The 19,295-nt window shown below is 39.4% G+C and overlaps 1 protein-coding gene across 1 annotated transcript in view; it reads left to right on the forward strand.

The window, feature by feature from the left end:
- Positions 1-13,075: 13,075 nt before the first annotated feature.
- adcy1b (adenylate cyclase 1b) overlaps positions 13,076-19,295 on the forward strand; it is a 60,572-nt gene continuing 54,352 nt past the window's right edge. Inside the window, exon 1 of the mRNA XM_084410412.1 lies at positions 13,076-13,666. Coding sequence (XP_084266538.1) covers positions 13,085-13,666 — 582 coding nt within the window. The 5' untranslated portion in view covers positions 13,076-13,084. The remainder of the gene's footprint in view (positions 13,667-19,295) is intronic.

The following is a 19,295-nucleotide window of genomic DNA, read 5'->3' on the forward strand; positions in this document are numbered from 1 at the left end:
ACTTTAAAGTCAAACACTAAAAGTTCAAGAGCCCAACTAAAGCAAACACTAATCTCCATCATGGTGACATCAAACTTTATTCTTTTCAATAAAACTTCAACTTCTAAACCTCTGTTAATTCTCAATAAGAATGTTAGTATGAAAGAAATAAAGTCTGGATTGTAATAAGTGAAGATGCTGAGATCCTGATAGTTTTTAATGTTCTGTTTGGGTTTAAAGTGTTTCTGTATGGTGTGTTTTGTGTGTCACCATTGTGTTGAAGAGTAGAGCCTGAGCTTCAGTCCAGGATGAGCACAGAAACACTGATGAAATGCTGCATGTTGCTTTATTTAACTGACAGTAACTGTGTAGTTACTGATGTAGTGACGTATAGTCACAGCAAATCATGCATATAATTAACTGCATGTTTTTCAGTAAAAAATCAGAAAAAATGTGAATTAACTGTGTTTTAACTGTGTGTTTCTGTTAAAAAAGATGAATGAAGATTTCTGTAAAAGTATTTTCCACTTATTTAAATTAGGATATTTTACTTTATTTTTACGGTTTTTGTTTGGCAGCCGCAGCTGACAGTCAATGACTGTTTTTTTACGATTTTATTTTTTACAGTGGATGTTTTCAACCAGGTCCGGTACCCGAACTGGGTGAGGCGGGGCTTTAGATCTTTGTTGTATTCATCTGTTACGTTATGTGTAACATTTTTCTGTCAATTCTGCATAATCCTTTGCGATTGATATCGTTAGTTAGCCCAGGGAAGCGAGGAAACGGAAGTGCCGCACAAAAACCGGATACTGGACCCATGTTTACTTCCGCGTTCGAAAATAAGGTGAATACTGCCAAAAGAGCACCGTCCTTCGGATGAGACGTTAAACCGAGGTCCTGACTCTCTGTGGTCATTAAAAATCCCAGGATGTCCTTCGAAAAAGAGTAGGGGTGTAACCCCGGCATCCTGGCCAAATCTGCCCCTTGGCCTCTGTCTATCATTGCCTCCTAATCATCCCCATATGCTGATTGGCTTCATCACTGTCTCCTCTCCACCAGTAAGCTGGTGTGTGGTGGGCGTTCTGGCGCAATATGGCTGCCGTCGCATCATCCAAGTGGAGCTGCACACTGGTGGTGGTTGAGGAGATTCCCCCCTTCTATGTAAAGCGCTTTGAGGTCTCAGAAAAAGCGCTATATAAATATAACGAATTATTATTATTATTATTAAGATGGAAAGAGCTCATGAGGAGCAAGGATTTTAAAACGGACGCCGAAGTCGTCTGCTTTCTTCTCGACAGGTAATTCAGCCTATTTGTGTAAATTCCAAGTTTTATAGTTGCTTGGCTAACTATAGCATGGTTGTGCATAACGCTAGAACGACGTCTAGGATACTTTTCCTCGCGTCAGTGATGAAAAAGGATTGTTTTCCTTGTAACATAAATCTGTGTGCTGCGACGGATCACAGGCGATGAATAGTTTTACTGGCGCCATTTGTAGGCTATATCAAAGGGCACTGTACATTTTTGTTATTTTTCATTGCTTTTACTTTGTACACAATGTAGCCTAATCTAATCTATGTCCAGTTAGGTCTTTGAGGGCTGACATTGATAAGATTGCAGCTTTGCGTAAGATGGACCAATTGATTGTTTGCTTTAGTGATGCACGCATAGGTTCTGTGCGAGACTGGCGCACTGGGTGATGCAGGTCATTTCCTGTGAGATTTGTGCTGCACCAACTTGGGGTTTAGGCTGCATGTTTTCTTGTTTCTACAGATTGAATGTGACTCTCTCTCCAGCGGTGTGTGCTGCAGTGCTCTCTGCCTGCCCGGATGCTTCGCAAGGGGATTCCTGATGACTGCGTAGGTATTTATCTTCCCCTAGTGCTTTCAGCACTGCCTCTGGCGGTCTGCCATGAGAAGAAATAGGGTGCTTGTAACAAAAGTAACTGTGGTTCTATGACTAAGTGGAAGACTGCCAGAGTCTCTGGACACGGTAATGTGAGAATGATCCAGAGATTGAGATGACATGTTAGGGTGTTTTTATTTGTGAAGACATGTCATGAGTCACTTGGTGACAACTTTATTATTCAGTTGTCGGTCAAGCGCCAGCGTGAGGGGTCTTTCAGCACTGCCTCTTCCACTTAGTCATGGAACCACAGCTACTTTTGTAACATGCGTTTAGTTTTGTGTGAAAATATGGAAATATGGCTGAAAGAAGTGAGAGGTTTACAACCTTTACAAGCGAGTGCTTAAGGAAATTATTGAATGAATGTATGAATGTGTCTAAAGAGAACTGACTGCCTTTAGGAAACTTTAGAAAACGTTCAAAATCGCCCCCTATACCATTAAATATTGCACTATTTGAGGGAATAGCCATTAGTAGTGGTGTCCTAAACCAAAGTGGACGATATCGAGTGCACTCATTCAATCCCACGATGCACCGCAATAACGATTGTACAACTGATGTACGCCTAAACGGCTAGAGAATACCCATAATGCACCGCGAGAGTCGCGCCGAATGAATTCCCGTGTTTGACCAGAAGATGGCGCCGCAGCTGAATCCTCCATCCATCCGTTTTCCAATCCGCTGGTTCAATGTGGGTACAGCGTAATATCATACATTCCTTTTAACTTGATTATTAAATGGTTTAATCAAGGTTTATAGATAGTTTCCATGACAGAGTTCAAGAATTGCATGTTTATATCTCGCAATTCTGACTTTATAACACGCAACTGTGAGATATTAAGTCAGAATTGCATGATATAAAGTCGCAATTGTGTGTCATAAAGAATTATGAGATATAAACTCGCAATTCTTGCAAGTCAGTCTTTTAAAATAAAAGATGAAATAAATAATAATTTATCGTTTTGACTCATCCTGTTTCTTAAAAATGAAACAGGATACTCCAGACCGGGATACTCCACTTTTTTCGGAAATATGCTCATTTTACATCTCCCCCAGAGTTAAACAGTTGAGTTTTACCGTTTTAGAATCCATTCAGCCGAACTCCGGGTCTGGCGGTACCACTTTTAGCATAGCTTAGCACAGATCATTGATTCTGATGAGTCCAGTAGCATTTCTTTCAAAATGACCAAAGAGTTTCAATATTTTTCCTATTTAAAACTTGACTCTTCTGTAGTTAAACCGTGTACTAAGATCGACGGAAAATGAAAAGTTGCGATTTTCTAAGCCTATATGGCTAGGAACTACTCTCATTCCAGCGTAATAATCAAGGAACTGTGCGGCTGTACCATGAGTGCAGCAGGCGTAGTGATATGACGCAGCGCCTGAAAATAGTCCCCAGCTCGGTAAGTTCTTCCAACGTGACCGGGACTAAGTTTGTCTAACCTATTAGACCTATTTTCAGGCGCTGCGTCATATCATTACGCCTGCTGCACCCATGGTACGGCCGCACAGTTCCTTGATTATTACGCTGGAATGAGAGTAGTTCCTAGCCATATAGGCTTAGAAAATCGCAACTTTTCATTTTCCGTCGATCTTAGTACACGGTTTAACTACAGAAGAGTCAAGTTTTAAATAGGAAAAATATTGAAACTCTTTGGTCATTTTGAAAGAAATGCTACTGGACTCATCAGAATCAATGATCTGTGCTAAGCTATGCTAAAAGTGGTACCGTCAGACCCGGAGTTCGGCTGAATGGATTCTAAAACGGTAAAACTCAACTGTTTAACTCTGGGGGAGATGTAAAATGAGCATATTTCCGAAAAAAGTGGAGTATCCCTTTAAAGGCTGAAATGTGAGGTTTTAAAAATTCAACTGTGATATTTTTATTTATTTATTTTTATTTTACACATCTCTCAGGCTTTCTTCAGTGTGTGAGGCTAGCCAACATCTCCAACTACTATTTAAACAATTAATTCTCTGTCACCGTCAATCAACAAGTTTGATCAATGCTAAATATTAAACATGTTTGATTTGTAAAATTAATTTTTGGATGTTAAGATGACTAAGATAGATGGTTTATTGCAAACTTCCAAGTATCGAAAACCTATGGATGAAAACACGATATTAGGAATAGCTCGTCATCCAACCCCTCTCAAATGCAGATTAGTCAACTTTACAGACTAAAACGTATTTGTAGCACTATGAATCTGATGAACAGACCAATTATTATTATTATTATTTTATAACAGAGGATATCCAGAAGTTTGGTTAGAAAATGTTAATAAATTAGACAGAAATGATCTCTCGAGTACAAAAAAAAAATTAAGAAAAAAAACCCCATCCCTAAACAAAAAATGTATAAGACCTGTAATTAATTAAATCTATTATTCAAAAACATTGGATATATTATCATCTTATGAATAATTAAACGATAAATTTCAATATCGCCCAATATTTATATTTTAGAGATATGTTGATCGGATGTTGTTAGAAGGAGAAGTCTGCTTAAAGGGGTCATCAGATGCACATCTCCCATAAGTTGGTGTGATTCTTTAGGGTCTTCATGTAAAGTTTGTCACATACTTAAATTCCTCAATGGTTGTGTAAAAAACAACAACACTTTTACCTCCTCAAAAACAATGTCTCTTTAAATGAGCGACTGATCACTGCAGCGTCCTTGCCGAAAGATAGAGATTGGAAAATCATCAGGACAATTAAAGTTACAGATCAATGAACATAAATCAAACAGTAGATGGCAGACATCCCTGTAACTTCACCAGTAGATACACTTTAACCAGCTGGGACGTAATATGAAACAACTGGAATGTATCGGGATAGAGGAAGACTTACGTTCACGGGGAGCTGATAATATTAATGAAGAATTGTTGAAACGAGAAGCATTTTGGATTTAGAGACTTAAACCACTGGCTCCCAATGGGATGAATGAGGAATTAGATGTGAATACATTCTGATTAATTCCTGATTTCTGACAATCTAACAAATGTTGTATAAATACCTCAAGATTTTAAAATGTGAAGATTTATGTTCAACTTCTCTATTATTATTTTTTTTTATTGTTGAACTTTTCATTGTTGTTTTTAGTGTAACATTATGTCCTATATAAATAAAATTGTTTTAGTTTGTTGGTGGATGTAATTAAGGTTATACTGGATATGGTTAATTGTTGATGAACAATACTCAATTGAGATTTTAGATATCAAACATGGTTTATATTTAGCGTTGATTAAACTTGTTGATGGATGGTGAAGTGAACAGAATTAATTGTTTAAATAGGGGGAGATATTGGACTGCGTTAAGGATTTGGGATGTTAAAATAGGGTTCTCCTGGGAAAAACAGTCTAGTAATATGAAACCTTAAGGTATTACTATGAACCTTTATATTGTGAATAATAGTAACTTGTAGTTTTGAGGGTTCTGCTTCAGTGGCGAGCTGTTGAACCACTAAAGATATCATTTTTGCACATGTTTTGTAGTGCCGTGATCCCTGTATGATCCTCGCTGTTGGAGAAGAGCAGATGTAGACCTTCTCCTTCGGCCTAGCTCCCACAGAAACACAAGCAGCGTTTGGCTTTGGAATGAGCAAATAATGACAGGACTTTCATTTTAGGGTGAACTGTTGTTTAAAATGCTGGACTGTTTATGTGACTAGACGTGCTGACTCTGTCTGATCCTCATCCTCATCCTCATCTTCATCTGGACTGGCCTTACGCAGCATTGGTCTCTGTATCTGTCCGTACAGTTGGTCAGCTGATCAGTGGGTTTTAGTGCAGAATTAAAGCAAGCCCATCAGATGAGCGAGTGTTTGAGTCCTGTCTGTGAGCACTCGAGGGAATCACTAATGCTCAGCTGTTCAGAGGAAACCGCACAAATGGTTTAGAGGAGTAAAGCTTAAGCTATTTTTAGCAACAATAAGCTGCGTAGTGTGTCAGTGTGTGCAGCAGATCGCGAACACTGCTGTCAAATAAAGCAGCAGAACACACTCGTGTGAACGCCGGAGCTGAGGACAGTCACACCGAGGATTTGCCTGGGAATGACATCTGAAGTGAGCGACGAGGAACGCCGTGTTTCAGCTGACATGTTTCATGGGTTTGTTCGAAGGTTTGTTTGCTGAGAAACAAATAATCAACTAAATGCATGTATGAAAATTCAAGTTGAATAGACCTGTTTATCAAGTGTCTTTAGCTGTACAGTACAGGCCAAAAGTTTGGACACATTACTATTTTTAATGTTTTTGAAAGAAGTTTCTTCTGCTCATCAAGCCTGCATTTATATATCAAAAATACAGAACATTTTTTAATATTGTGATATATTATTATAATTTAAAATAATTGGTTTTCAATTTATTATACTTTAAATGATCGTTTATTTCTGTGATGCAAAGCTGAATTTTCAGGATCATTACTCCAGTCTATCACATGATCCTTTAGAAATCAGTATAATATGATGATTCATTATCAAAGTTGGGAACAGTTCTGCTGCTTAATGTTTTCATAACCTGTGATACTTTTTTAGGATACTTTGATGAATAAAAAGTAAAAAAAAAGAAGCACATTTTTAAAAAATAGAAATCTTTTGTAACAAGAATATACACTACTGGTCAGTAATTTGGGGTCAGTCTTTTTTTCTTTCTTTTTTAAAAATAAATCAATACTTTTATTCAGCAAGGATGTGTTAAATTGATAAAAAGTGATAGTAAAGAAGATTTATATTATTAGAAAAAATATTTTTTTTATTTTGAATAAATGCAGGTCTTTTTAACCTTTTATTCATCAAATATATCAGGCAGCAGAACTGTGGCCAACACTCATAATAAATCAGAATATTAGAATGATTTCTGAAGGATCATGTGACACTGAAGACTGGAGTAATGATCCTGAAAATTCAGCTTTGATCACAGGAATAAATTATCTTTTAAAGTATATTCAAATAGAAAACTATTATTTTAAGTTGTAATAATATTTCACAATATTACTGTTTTTTTTTCTGTATTTTTGATCAAATAAACGCAGCCTTGATGAGCATTCGAGACTTCTTTAAAAATATAAAAAAAATCTTAATGTTTCCAAACTTTTGACCTGCACTGTATGCACTAACATTTAGATGAATAATTTGATACAATGCACTTATTGTGTACAGTACATACATGTTTTTACACTGTACTTATGCTTAAATATTTGTAACAAAAGCTCTCCTTGTCTTCAGCCATTAATCATGGAAAACAGGATTTATATATTTGCCATATTTTGTTGGTAAACAAATAAATGCATCTCATAAAATGTGTTCTGATAAGAAGTGTAAAAAACGAGGGTAACACTTTACAATAAGGTTCATAACATGAACTAAGAATGAACAATACTTGCACAGCATTTATTAATCTTAGTTAATAATAATTTCAACATTCACTAATACTTTATTATGCTTTATTATGTGTTAACATTAGTTAATGCACTGTGAACTAACATGAACAAACAACGAACTACAGCTGTATTTTTATTAACTAACATTAACAAAGATGAATAAATACTGTAACAAATGTGTCGCTCATTGTTAGTTCATGTTAGTTAATACATTAACTAATGAACCTTATTGTAAAGTGTCACCAAAACGAGTAGGCCTACAGCTGTAATGCTGTAGTTTTTGCTGGTCGAACACAGATGATGATCATGTGTTTGAGATGTTGCTCACTGCAACAGTGCGTGTCTTGCTCATACAGTCTCAGTGTACAGTGTAAACACTATATTCCTCCTCCTCGATGTCTCCGGCTCAAGGACAGCGGATGAAGAGATTCACTGCAGCGCTGCGTGATGAACCTCAGCACAGCGACAGATGCTGTACGGCTCTTCTCTGCACACTATCACTCACTCAGAAGAGGAGAGACCGTGAGACGCAGCAGAACAAACACATCAGCTTTCTGCATTCATTTCTCATTCAGGAAACTCATTACACTTTACACAATTTCTGTCTTTTTTTAAACATATTGCTTCGTCATTCATAATTTGATTTAATGTATTCATCCATTTTTCATCCAGGGCAAGTAAATGATGATTTATGGGTGAACTATCGCTTTTAGACTTCTTATTAGCTCATATTAACATCTTAAAGTCACCATGAAATCAGAACTGACAATTCTACGTTTTTTTTTTATGGAATATTGCAGTGGTTGTCATAAATGATTTATCCGTGTTTTAAATTGATGTTCCTGGTAATCTTGAATCAGAACAACAGCAGCATCTCTTCTCTTCTCTGATGACGAGGGCGGGGCTATAACCTGTCACTCACATAAGATCAGCCAATAGCAAACCACAACCATCCAATCAATTCCTCACAGACACAATCAAGCCCCGCCCACATTTGTTCTTGTTCCAGAAGCGTTTCACTGAGATATACGTCACAATAGAGGAGAAAAGACAAGGGAAGTCTAATGCAATTTCATGCATTTTTAAAGAGTTGGATTCTCATGCTAAACATGGCCAGAGTTTCTGTTTCTGTCCCTGTATCTTAAAATAAATGAATGTAAGACTGAATGTAAGACTGATGGATTTATGTTGCTCTGTCATCTGATCATTCTCCATCTTCTGTTCAGCAATACAAACATGCATAACAGAGCAAATAAAACACACCGCTTTGCACTCAGGCCGTGTATTTCACAGCGCTGTCAGAAACGGGACTATTTTTAGCATCCCTAAAGTACCTGTTGAGGTGATTTTTCAGGTGAGATGAGACAGGTGTGAGAACAGGTGACAAATCCCAGAGTAACACACCTGCACACACACTAGCATTCATACCAGCGTCTGCTGTGAGAAATCAACACTTCTGGATCCTTTATGCTTCTCAAGGTCCTATAAACTTCTGATCTACAGGCTTCTGAACACTGGGTTTGTATTCTGTACTATTATTCTAATATGTGGGAAAGAGTCGTAAATAATACACAATAAATCCAAATGTTTGACAGGTGCCTGCAGTTCTTGGCTGAAGAATCATTCATTGAGATATTTGTTCATTCATTTGTTGAACGTTATGTAGGGAGAAGCTCCAACACACAATGGAATATGTGAAACAAAGTAAGTCATCTTGATTTATCTCACAAATGTTATTTAAATGTTAAATGTTTAGAAATAGGCTGAGATCACACTTTGTTTGAAGGTTACAAAGTAAATTATTAAGCACTACACTAAAAATGTTTTTCTGTCTTTCTTCCTCAAAATTTCATGTTTAATTCAATGTTACTTGCTGATTCTTTATCCTTTTTGTGAAATTTACTGGCAATTTATGAGTGAAAATGGCTATTTGTTATCAACTTAAACCCAAACCCTAACCTTAATCCTACATGTACAGGAACAAACACTGAACAGGTTTTACTGTAGCATTTTTACAGTATTTTCTTAAACGAAGTCAAGTGTAAATGCAGGTCATCCTGAAAAACGAACGAGATCTGCATTAAGACCTGTCCGCACATGGACTCTTTTTGACGTTTAGAGGATAGGAGCATCTTTTCCATCTGAGAGCCGAAGGACGACGATAAATCAACATGAAAGTGTGTGTCATGCAGGTCAGATCATATGATCTGTAATAGCTCTCTATAATAACATTCATATGAGAGAGAGAAAGTTGAAAGTTCTAAATAAAACAAAGAGCAAACTCTTTATTTTACAGTGTCCTTGTTACACGTTACATGTCTGTTGTAATAACTATAAATTATGCATAATTACATGCAACTGACCCCAAACCAAACCACAATCCTAACCCTAACTCTATAGTAAGTGCACGTAGTAAATTATTATTACTCAGTACTTAAATGCATAATTACACTGTAACACGGACACCTTAAACTAAAGGGTTACACTGTTACAGTGTAATTACACAAATAAGTCCAGAACAATATATATGAAAAACTGTAATAAATCTTGAGGAACATAATAAACACAAAAATATCAAATACAATTAATTGAAAACAAGTACGTTTTAAGTTGAGACGTAAAGGCAGATAGAGAAGAAATATTATGAAGATATTACAAAAGTCGAGCTGAGCATTCTTGCAGCTGCAGGTTGTACATACTGTAGCCTTTTAATGTGTGTGTGTGTGTGTGTGTGTGTGTGTGTGTGTGTGTGTGTGTGTGTGTGTGTGTGCGTGTGTGTTTTGCAGGCCAATTAACAAGGCATTGCAGTTGCCAAAACGAGACGTTATTAGTGCATGAATGAGAGTGTCTATATTAGTCAGATTGAGGAGCGGAAACAACTGATATTATGCAGGTGATAAAAAGAGTTTTTAACAACTGAAGTAATATGAGAAACAAATGAAAGAGAGGAATCATATAAAACACCAATATTACATACAGGGGAGAAGAGTTTAACAAGAACCCCATCTATAGTCAAAGGACTGGTCCATTATATTTACAGGTTTGGTGGAGCCAATCAGCATTATTTCAGTTTTGCTGTCATTTAATTGAAGAAAGTTCAGAAACATCGAGTGTTTGATTTCTCTAATACATGCGGTGAGTGAGTCGGGCAGACATGAAATATAGGAGGTGGTAAGATATATTTGGACGTCATCTGTATAACCATGAAAACGAAGTCCATACTTGCGTATGATATCATCAAGTGTCTGCATGTAGATGATAAAAAGCAACGGACCAAGAACGGAGCCCTGTGGAACACCCTGTGTGTGGAGAGGTGGTGCACTTATACCCTTGCATGCTGATATACACTCTAAAAATATTGGGTTATTTTTTTCTACCCAAATCCTGGGTTGAGGTTTTTGGGTCAATTTTTTGGGTTATTTTTTCAGTGTTTGGGTAGTTTTTGTGTAACCCAGATCCTGGGTCAGATGTAACAGCCCAGTGTTTGGGTAGTTTTTGTGTAACCCAGATCCTGGGTCAGATGTAACAGCCCAGTGTTTGGGTAGTTTGTGTGTAACCCAGATCCTGGGTCAGATGTAACAGCCCAGTGTTTGGGTAGTTTTTGTGTTACCCAGATCCTGGGTCAGATGTAACAGCCCAGTGTTTGGGTAGTTTGTGTGTAACCCAGATCCTGGGTCAGATGTAACAACCCAGTGTTTGGGTAGTTTTTGTGTAACCCAGATCCTGGGTCAGACGTAACAGCCCAGTGTTTGGGTAGTTTTTGTGTAACCCAGTGTTTGGGTAGTTTTTGTGTAACCCAGTGTTTGGGTAGTTTTTGTGTTACCCAGATCCTGGGTCAGATGTAACAGCCCAGTGTTTGGGTAGTTTTTGTGTTACCCAGATCCTGGGTCAGATGTAACAGCCCAGTGTTTGGGTAGTTTGTGTGTAACCCAGATCCTGGGTCAGATGTAACAACCCAGTGTTTGGGTAGTTTTTGTGTTACCCAGATCCTGGGTCAGATGTAACACAGGGGTTGAGTTATTTATCACGGGCTTTTTGCGACCTCTTCAGGACAGAGCAGCGCAGCTCCGTCAAAAATACAGGTTTGTGTACATTTTATTTAATCTATTCATCATTAGTATATCGTTTAATTTTATGCACAGCAACATACAGAGGCGTGATGGGATTTGTACTTTTAAGATTTGTTAAACGAGCTTAAATGTAGGCAATATGTATTCAAAACTATAATATGCTATACTGTAAAATATGATTAAAAAAAAAGGAATTACAATGCAAACCAGTGGTTGTGTGAAGTTTTTATATTTTCTTTAGTGGATTAAGTTAATCCATAAACATTAATTCATGACGGAAAAAAAATCTAGTACTAAAATGAATCAACCCAGTATATGCCTGGTAAAATTATGTTTTCTGTCCTATGATGTCACCCAGCCCTTAGGGTGAAAACCCAGTGTTTTTTAGAGTGTAGTTCTCTCTTTCAGTGAGATAAGAAATGGACCAGGAAAGAGCAGAACAACTGATTCCGATATCAGGAAGACGGGAAATGAGGACATCATGACAGATAGTATCAAACACTGATCTTAGATCGAGGAGAATTAGGATGTGTATAAACCCAGAATCCATATCATCAACCACACGAATAAAGCCATTTCAGTACTTTGTGATTTTTGCAAAATCCAGACTGAAATAGTTCAAAAACACCATTTACTGTTAAGTAGGACCATATTTGAGAGGCTACTACTTTCTTAGTTCTTTTTGCCAGAAAGGGTAAGTCAGAGATTGGCCTGTTGTTCATATTCAAATGATCCAGGCCAGATTTATTAAGGATGTGCAGATTCTAAACTGCAATTTACCAAAATGGTAATGATGAGTGAAATATCAGGAACGCACATTTTAAGTAAAACAGTCTGTGTGGGGTCAAGCACCGGCCATTAGATGGTTTTTCATTTCGTTAGCCTCATAGCATAATTGCCTATAGTCATTTTTTGGCCAAATTGTGATATCTGCCTAACTTTACTGTCCTACCACTGCTGCAAAACTTGTCTTGTTTTCCAAAAACATTGAAATATGACTTAGGCAATTATGCTATGAGGCTAACGATTTTTAATAATGTTTCTTCTTAGTATTTGTTATCAGTTATATACATTAGGCTTTTATGTTCTCATGTTGTGAAATGAATGTTTACTGCATTAGTTTAGTGTCTTGTTTTGTGTTGAGAGGTGTGTGTGTGTGTGTGTGTGTGTGTGTGTGTGTGTGTGTGTGTGTGTGTGTGACACAGTGTGCATTTATCTCTGCTGCTTGTGATGAACTTCGATTCATCATGACTTTCTCTTCATCAGTGTTATTATGGTGGATGTCAGAATACGTTTAAAGATCTGAAACAAATTTTAATAGCAACGTGGCCTTTCAAATGTAACATTTTACAGGTTGTTCTGTAGATGTTTATATTTTATGTTTACTGTTTTCCAGTTTCCTTTTTTCTTTTCTTTCCCCCCCCCTGTAAAAACATCAACTTGCAGCCCGTGTATTGAACACCGTGTGTGGGTCGTGTGTGCCTCGCTCGCTCGCGCTGCTCCTCGGAGATCCGCGCTCTTGTCAATCAGCAGAATTATCGCGGCTCGCGTTGCGCAGGCGTGATCCAGTCTGAGCCGCGCGAGCTCGAGGCCAGCCTCTCTCTCTCTCTCTCTCTCTCTCTCTCTCTCTCTCTCTCTCTCTCTCTCTCTCTCTCTCTCTCTCGAGCGAACCAGCTCCATCTCTCCCGCCAGACATGCCTCTGCACCACCTGCGGATCGCGCGTCTCTCCGGCGCGTGAATGGCCCTCGCGCCATGGACGAATTGCCGTTCCAGAAAGTCAAGACCCGGCGCCGGAGGAGCCACTGCCCGCCCGGGGTCATCGCGTGCGAGGACGAGTTCGACTGCAAAGAGCTCGAGTCGCTCTTCCACAACTACAACCTGAAGCTGGAGCAGGCGTCCACGCTGAAGGCGCTGTGCGTGCTCCTCCTGCTGTCCTCCGGGCTCAGTCTGCTGGAGCTGCTGCTGTCCGGCGCCGGCCTCAGCGTCGCCAAGGGCTCCTACCCCGTGCACTGCGTCGTCTTCATCGCGCTCTTTATCGTCAGCAACGTCAAGTACCTGCAGGTGCCCCAGCTGCAGCAGATAGCGCACCTGAGCCTGTTCTTCAGCCTCACCTTCGCGCTGCTGTGCTGCCCGTTCCCGCACGCGTCGGGCGCGTCGGGCGCCGCGGGTCCGGAGCAGGGCGTGTGGCCGCTGCTGCTGCTGACGTTCGTGGCGTACGCGTTGCTGCCCGTGCGGACGCTGCTCGCGCTGCTCTTCGGGCTGCTGGTGTCCGTGTCGCACACGGTCGTCGCGGCCGCGTCGGTGACGGTGAAGACGCAACGCTTGTGGAGAGCGGTGAGCCTCTGCTTCTTCACACACACACACACACGCGTAATATAGTTCATGAGTTCAGCACTGGACAGCGAGCGCGCGCGCTCAGACACCGGCACCAAAGATGCCGTTCCGATTCGGTTTCCATGTTAAACGCAATAATTGCTATACAATGCAGGGAAATACAATACATAAGCTGACTGATCAACAGGCTTTTCTAAAGCTCATCTATTTGATCATCACGCATAATCAAGATTATGTTTGAGAAGCTCTGCGTCAATCTGTTTGTTCGGATGTTTCAAACACTCCTGCCATGCAATCAAGCTGTGTGATTTACTGCTTACTCTGTTTCTCAAGTTAAGTGCATGCTCGAGGAGGGAAATATTTTCACTCAGAAAAATTCACCAATAGGTTAATTAGGAAGAAACGGCACACATGCCATTACACGTGACATTTTAAAGGAGAAAGACTGAAATAGTATTTAATTGTAAATGCACTCCAGCAATCTTCAAAATGATTTTTTTATAGTGGGAAAATCTGAATCAGAAGTTCTACTAACCTAATCTCTGAGTTTATTAAGTTGAAATATGTTAACTAATTATCTCAAATTAGCTGCCATTGTACAGATTGTGAATATCATTCACTTTTCTGAAAGGTTAACACTTTAATCATATCTGTTGATTTAGAAAGAGCGTGGAGGTAAAGACTGCGATGACGTGTTTCCGGTTATTAACATCACAAATCTATTTAACAAATGTATGTATGTTTATTACACTATACTTTGTGTTACATCCACTGCATTATTACAGTAAACTAGTTAATGCTACTCTTGGTTAATGGGTAGCTTTTATCGTTTTGTTTTCAGATGAGAACACAGATTCAGTATTGCAGTATGTTGCAGAGCCTTCATTTGCGTACTTGTGTGCCGAATGTTTCTGGCTTTATCCTGATGACTTTAGAAAAAAGAGAGAAACATGCTGTACTTTATACTGTAAGAGTCTTCAATATCGAACCATAAAGGGTTCTGTCAGGCGCTTCATATAGGCTACAGAACCTTCATGGGATCATTTTATAGATTTACTTCTAATTCATTCATTTTGTTTACATTTTTAATTTAATTAAACAGTTCATTAGCATACTTCATCAGTAGAAAACATTGAAATAACATAAACATAAAAGCATTTTGCAATAATTTAAGACGTTAAACTGCCTTGCTGTTTGACATCTTTCTCTCTTCTGATCAACGTAATCAATCTCTTCATATTTCTGTCCTCTTATGGAAAGTCAGAAACAATATCATGGATTTGATCTTTTGGGACAAATAGAAAATTCATTTAATTCAGTTCAATTCAATTCATGAATGTATTATACAATGAAATGAATTAGCAAACCTTGCTGTGCATCCACACATGACAACACAACAACAAAGACACCATAAATGAAACACACTACAGTACAGAAACTTGACAGTTTCAGTAAAGATATTGCACATAGTTGTCACAAAGTGACCCTAACTGTAATTATGATTAGTGCAGTTGAAACATGACTATTCAAGGTGTAATCAAAAGTTCAGTGTTTAGCAGTGTAGTTCTCAGAAACTATGTTAGTTGGGTCCAGATTCACCCAGAGGACGAGCGGCTCGAAGTAGGACGGCTCTGAACAGAGACCAGACACACTTCTGAAAGCTATTTTAGCACAGAAATGGGCAATGAGGCTTCAGATGATCCATACCGGATCCACAGACGTCTGTAGATGTGACTGTGAAGTTAGGGTTAGTGATCAGCGCTGGTCTCCTGCGGGACTGACGCATACAGACATATCACTAAAATAACGCATGGAAATGATGTCAGGAATGGTTGGCACCACTGTTGTGTATTTTGGAGTGTATGTCGGAAGGCCTGCCAAGAGGGCATTACAGTAGTCCAGTCTGAATAGAACAAGAGCTTGGACGAGGAGTTGTGTAGCTCTGATAGGAAGGGCCTGATCCTCCTAATGTTGTATAAGGCAAATCTGCAGGACTGGGCAGTTCGAGCAATGTGGTCTGTGAGGTCCAACTGATCGTCAATCACAACTCCAAGGTTCCTGTCTGACCTGTCTGTCCTGGAGTTATGGTTGATAAGCCTAGCTGAATGGAGATTTAATATTCAACAATATTATTGATCTGCCTGCATTGACACCATTATATGAGAACTGAACTAAGCTGGACAATGACTGCACTCTTTTCTCCAAAGCGGCTATATATATATATAAATGAACTAAATTAATAACTTTTTTACAACAAAAATAAACCATCAGTGAACTTACTTCTAGATCTGCTGTACAGCAGAAACAAACTCTGTTGCATTATTTTCCTGTTATCACTGTAAAGCTGCTTTGAAACACTCTGTATTTTAAAAAGCGCTATATACTGTAAATAAAGGTGACTTAACTTGACGTGACTGAATGGAGAATTTGTGCTGAAGTGTTGGGAAGGCCGAGTACGCAAGCATTTCTTTCTTTATAAGGTTGTGTTGAAGGGGATGGTTCTTCATCCAGCAGTAAATGTCTGTCAGGCAGGCTGAGATGCGAGCGGCTACCGTCTAATCCTCAGGCTGGAATGAGAGGTAGAGTTGTGTGTCGTCAGCGTAGCAGTGATGGGAAAAAACATGTTTCTGAATCACAGATCCTAGTGATGACATGTAGATGGAGAAGAGAAGTGGTCCCAGCACTGAGCCCTGAGGCACTCCAGTAGCTAGATGTTGGGTCGTAGACACCTCACCCCTCCACGACACCCTGAAAGTGTATTTTTTTTTGTGGTTAAAAATGTGAGACGCAAGTCAGTGCAAGGAAAATCAAGCAAGGTCTACAGACACGTTTTTAAAGTTTAACTTCTTTTTGTTTTTAGATTGCCGTGTCATGTGCGAGACACTGCAAAAGATGCGAGACGCGAGAACAACAGTCAAACACGTCAGTCTAGCTCTTGTTTACTTGTTTATGGGAAAGCAGTGCAGTGGAAAAACATGTGAACAGAGTGTCACTCACATGAATGTTTCATTTCCCTCTAGGCCTGAAACACACGTTGCTTACTGAAAGGTTTTAGTGCACAGTTCATAATGTAAGGCATGCATTGAGGAGTGAATTTTGTGTGAGGGCCAAAGATTTCCACAAGCAGATGTGACTCACTGTACTGAGTGACAGAAAGCTGCTCTGTGTGAGTTGTTCATACACTACACTAGTACTAGTGACAGTAGACAACAGACATTTTTTTGCTGCCACGAGAGACTCTAGTAGACATGAACTCACACTGTCTCCTTCTGCGGATACACTTTCCTCTCTCAGATACATAACTACAACTACATAATGATGGTCAAAAGAGTCATGCTGAGCAACTTAGTTAAAGCTAGTTGACATGTTTACATGAACAATACCTGAACAATAACACATCTGGTATAATTACTCTATCAACCCCTTAACATTTGAGCTTTACGAAAATCATTGTTAATGGGTAGTTTTCATAATTTATAATTTATAATTTTCATAAACAGATTCAGTATGTGGGACTGTGCATTTACTGTAGTGTGTTGCAGAGTCTTCATGACTGTATTTGCGTACTTGCGTGACGAATGTTTCTGGCCTCATCCTGATGCCTTTAGAAAAAAGACAGAAACATGCTGCACTTTATACTGTAAGAGTCACACACTCTTAGAAGAAAAGCTTCTATATCGAACCGTGAATTTAGTTTGAATTAATCATTTTTGTTTACTTTTTTTTTTCCTTTAAAAATTAAACAGCGTGTAAACATACTTCATCAGCAGAAAACATTGAAATAACATAAACATAAAAGTATTTTGCAATCATTTAAGACATTTCTCCTTATATAGAAGCTTTTTGGCAAAGAAGGTTCTTTGAAACTGGGTCAAGAACCCTAGAGTTTTATATAGAACCCCACTGAACCTTTTACTCATGTTGGTCTGTGTGTAAATCACTGAGTTTTCAGCATGTGCTTGTGCAGAGTAAGGCCGGCTAAATAAAGGTGCTGTGCGTGTGTCCTCTGACGAATCTAATCCAATAAAGAGGAGATAGACTCACGTCCCTTAACTCTACGACCTGAATATGAGCAGAAAACCAGCACTGACCGCACTGATGAGGACAAACACACGTCCAAACGATTCTACAACCACACTTAATGCTGTTGTTCACATTGCTCCACTGACACAAACTGTTATAGTGCTCTTTTATAAAGTCTTGATGTAGTTTTCAGGCTCTACTAGAACAGGTTTTCCTGCTTGAATGTTGATTATTTTCCTCATATTCTCCATTATTGCGGCTCCTCTCTTCCCAGTCTGTCAGTAACGCTCTGTTTAGTTCCTGTCTCTATGAAGCCCCTCCTTCTGAAAAGCACTCTGTGCTCTGATTGGTCGGCTGGATCAGTGTGTTGTGATTGGTCGAGCGCTTCGAGTGTGTTTGGGAAATGTCCCGCCCCTTACCATAACCGCCAGTTTAACACACTACTAACTAGAGGTCGACCGATTGATCGGTTTTGCCGATTAATCGGCACCGATAGTAGATTTGTGGAACTATTGTTATCGGCAAAAATACATACCAATAGTTTTTCCTGGTTGTGTCCGTTGCTAGAGCGGCTGAGAAGGGCGCGCTGTCATTCATTACGCCGGTTTCTCACTGCATGCATTAGCAGAGCGTAAGCAGCGCAGGAGCAGTGTGTATGGTGAGCGGGAGCAGGACACGCGCGTTTTGCTTTCACACTGGCAGCGTTTGTCACGCGCGGCTGAACTGCGGGTTTTGTACAGACAGAGTAGGCTACTCTATAATGGATAAGTTGGCATTGCTTTATTTCGTTTTCAAATACATTTAAGAGAAAAGACTTGTCAAGAAGCTTATTTTATTAATCATTTCATTTATATAACTTTTGCTTCATCTTTGTTTTTATTGTTCGGGCAACAAGTTTGTTTTTTGGACATTTGTTTTCTTTTTAAATTGCTGTTGGTCATTTGATCGACTGTTTAAAGCACAATAGATATCATCAATGTGCTTTTTGGGTAAAACTGCGGTGTATTTTGGGCATGATCAATGCATTGTCACTTTAATTCAGCGTAAGCGGCGCAGCAAAAATAGACTGGGTGCCGAAACTATCGCGGCACTGCTGCTCCTGCTATGCGCTGCTGCGCCGCTCTGCTAACGCGTGCAGTGTGAAACCGGCGTAACCCCTCATTTACCCCTCATTTACCCCTCATTTACACTGCACACGTGTGCGGTGCATTACGTCTGCGACAAGGTTTTATTCCGTCCTCCACGCGGTGCCAACTCACACCAGGAGCATTTCAGAAGCGGAGCGACTGGATGCGCGAAACCACGTGATTTGCCTGTCCGACGTGGTTTTTCTTGATTTTTGGGTTTCTACCATACAGTCTATGGTTTCTACCAAGGATATTGGTGTGTAATACGTTTGGGAGTTTGCACAGGGTGTTTATTTTGAATTTGACTATGTTTTTTTAACTTTTATTTTGTATTTCCGGTGCGACTTGGACGCGCGTCCGTCAAAAATAGACTAGGCGCCTATATTTAGCGAAGCGGCGCGGAGAGCCGCTTCTGGGAAGCTTCTGAAACGCGCCGCGTTGCGGCCGGTGTAAACACAAGCATTGACTAGAATGGGCGC

This window comes from Rutilus rutilus (assembly GCF_951802725.1).
Source record: "Rutilus rutilus genome assembly, chromosome: 6".
NCBI lineage: Eukaryota > Metazoa > Chordata > Actinopteri > Cypriniformes > Leuciscidae > Rutilus > Rutilus rutilus.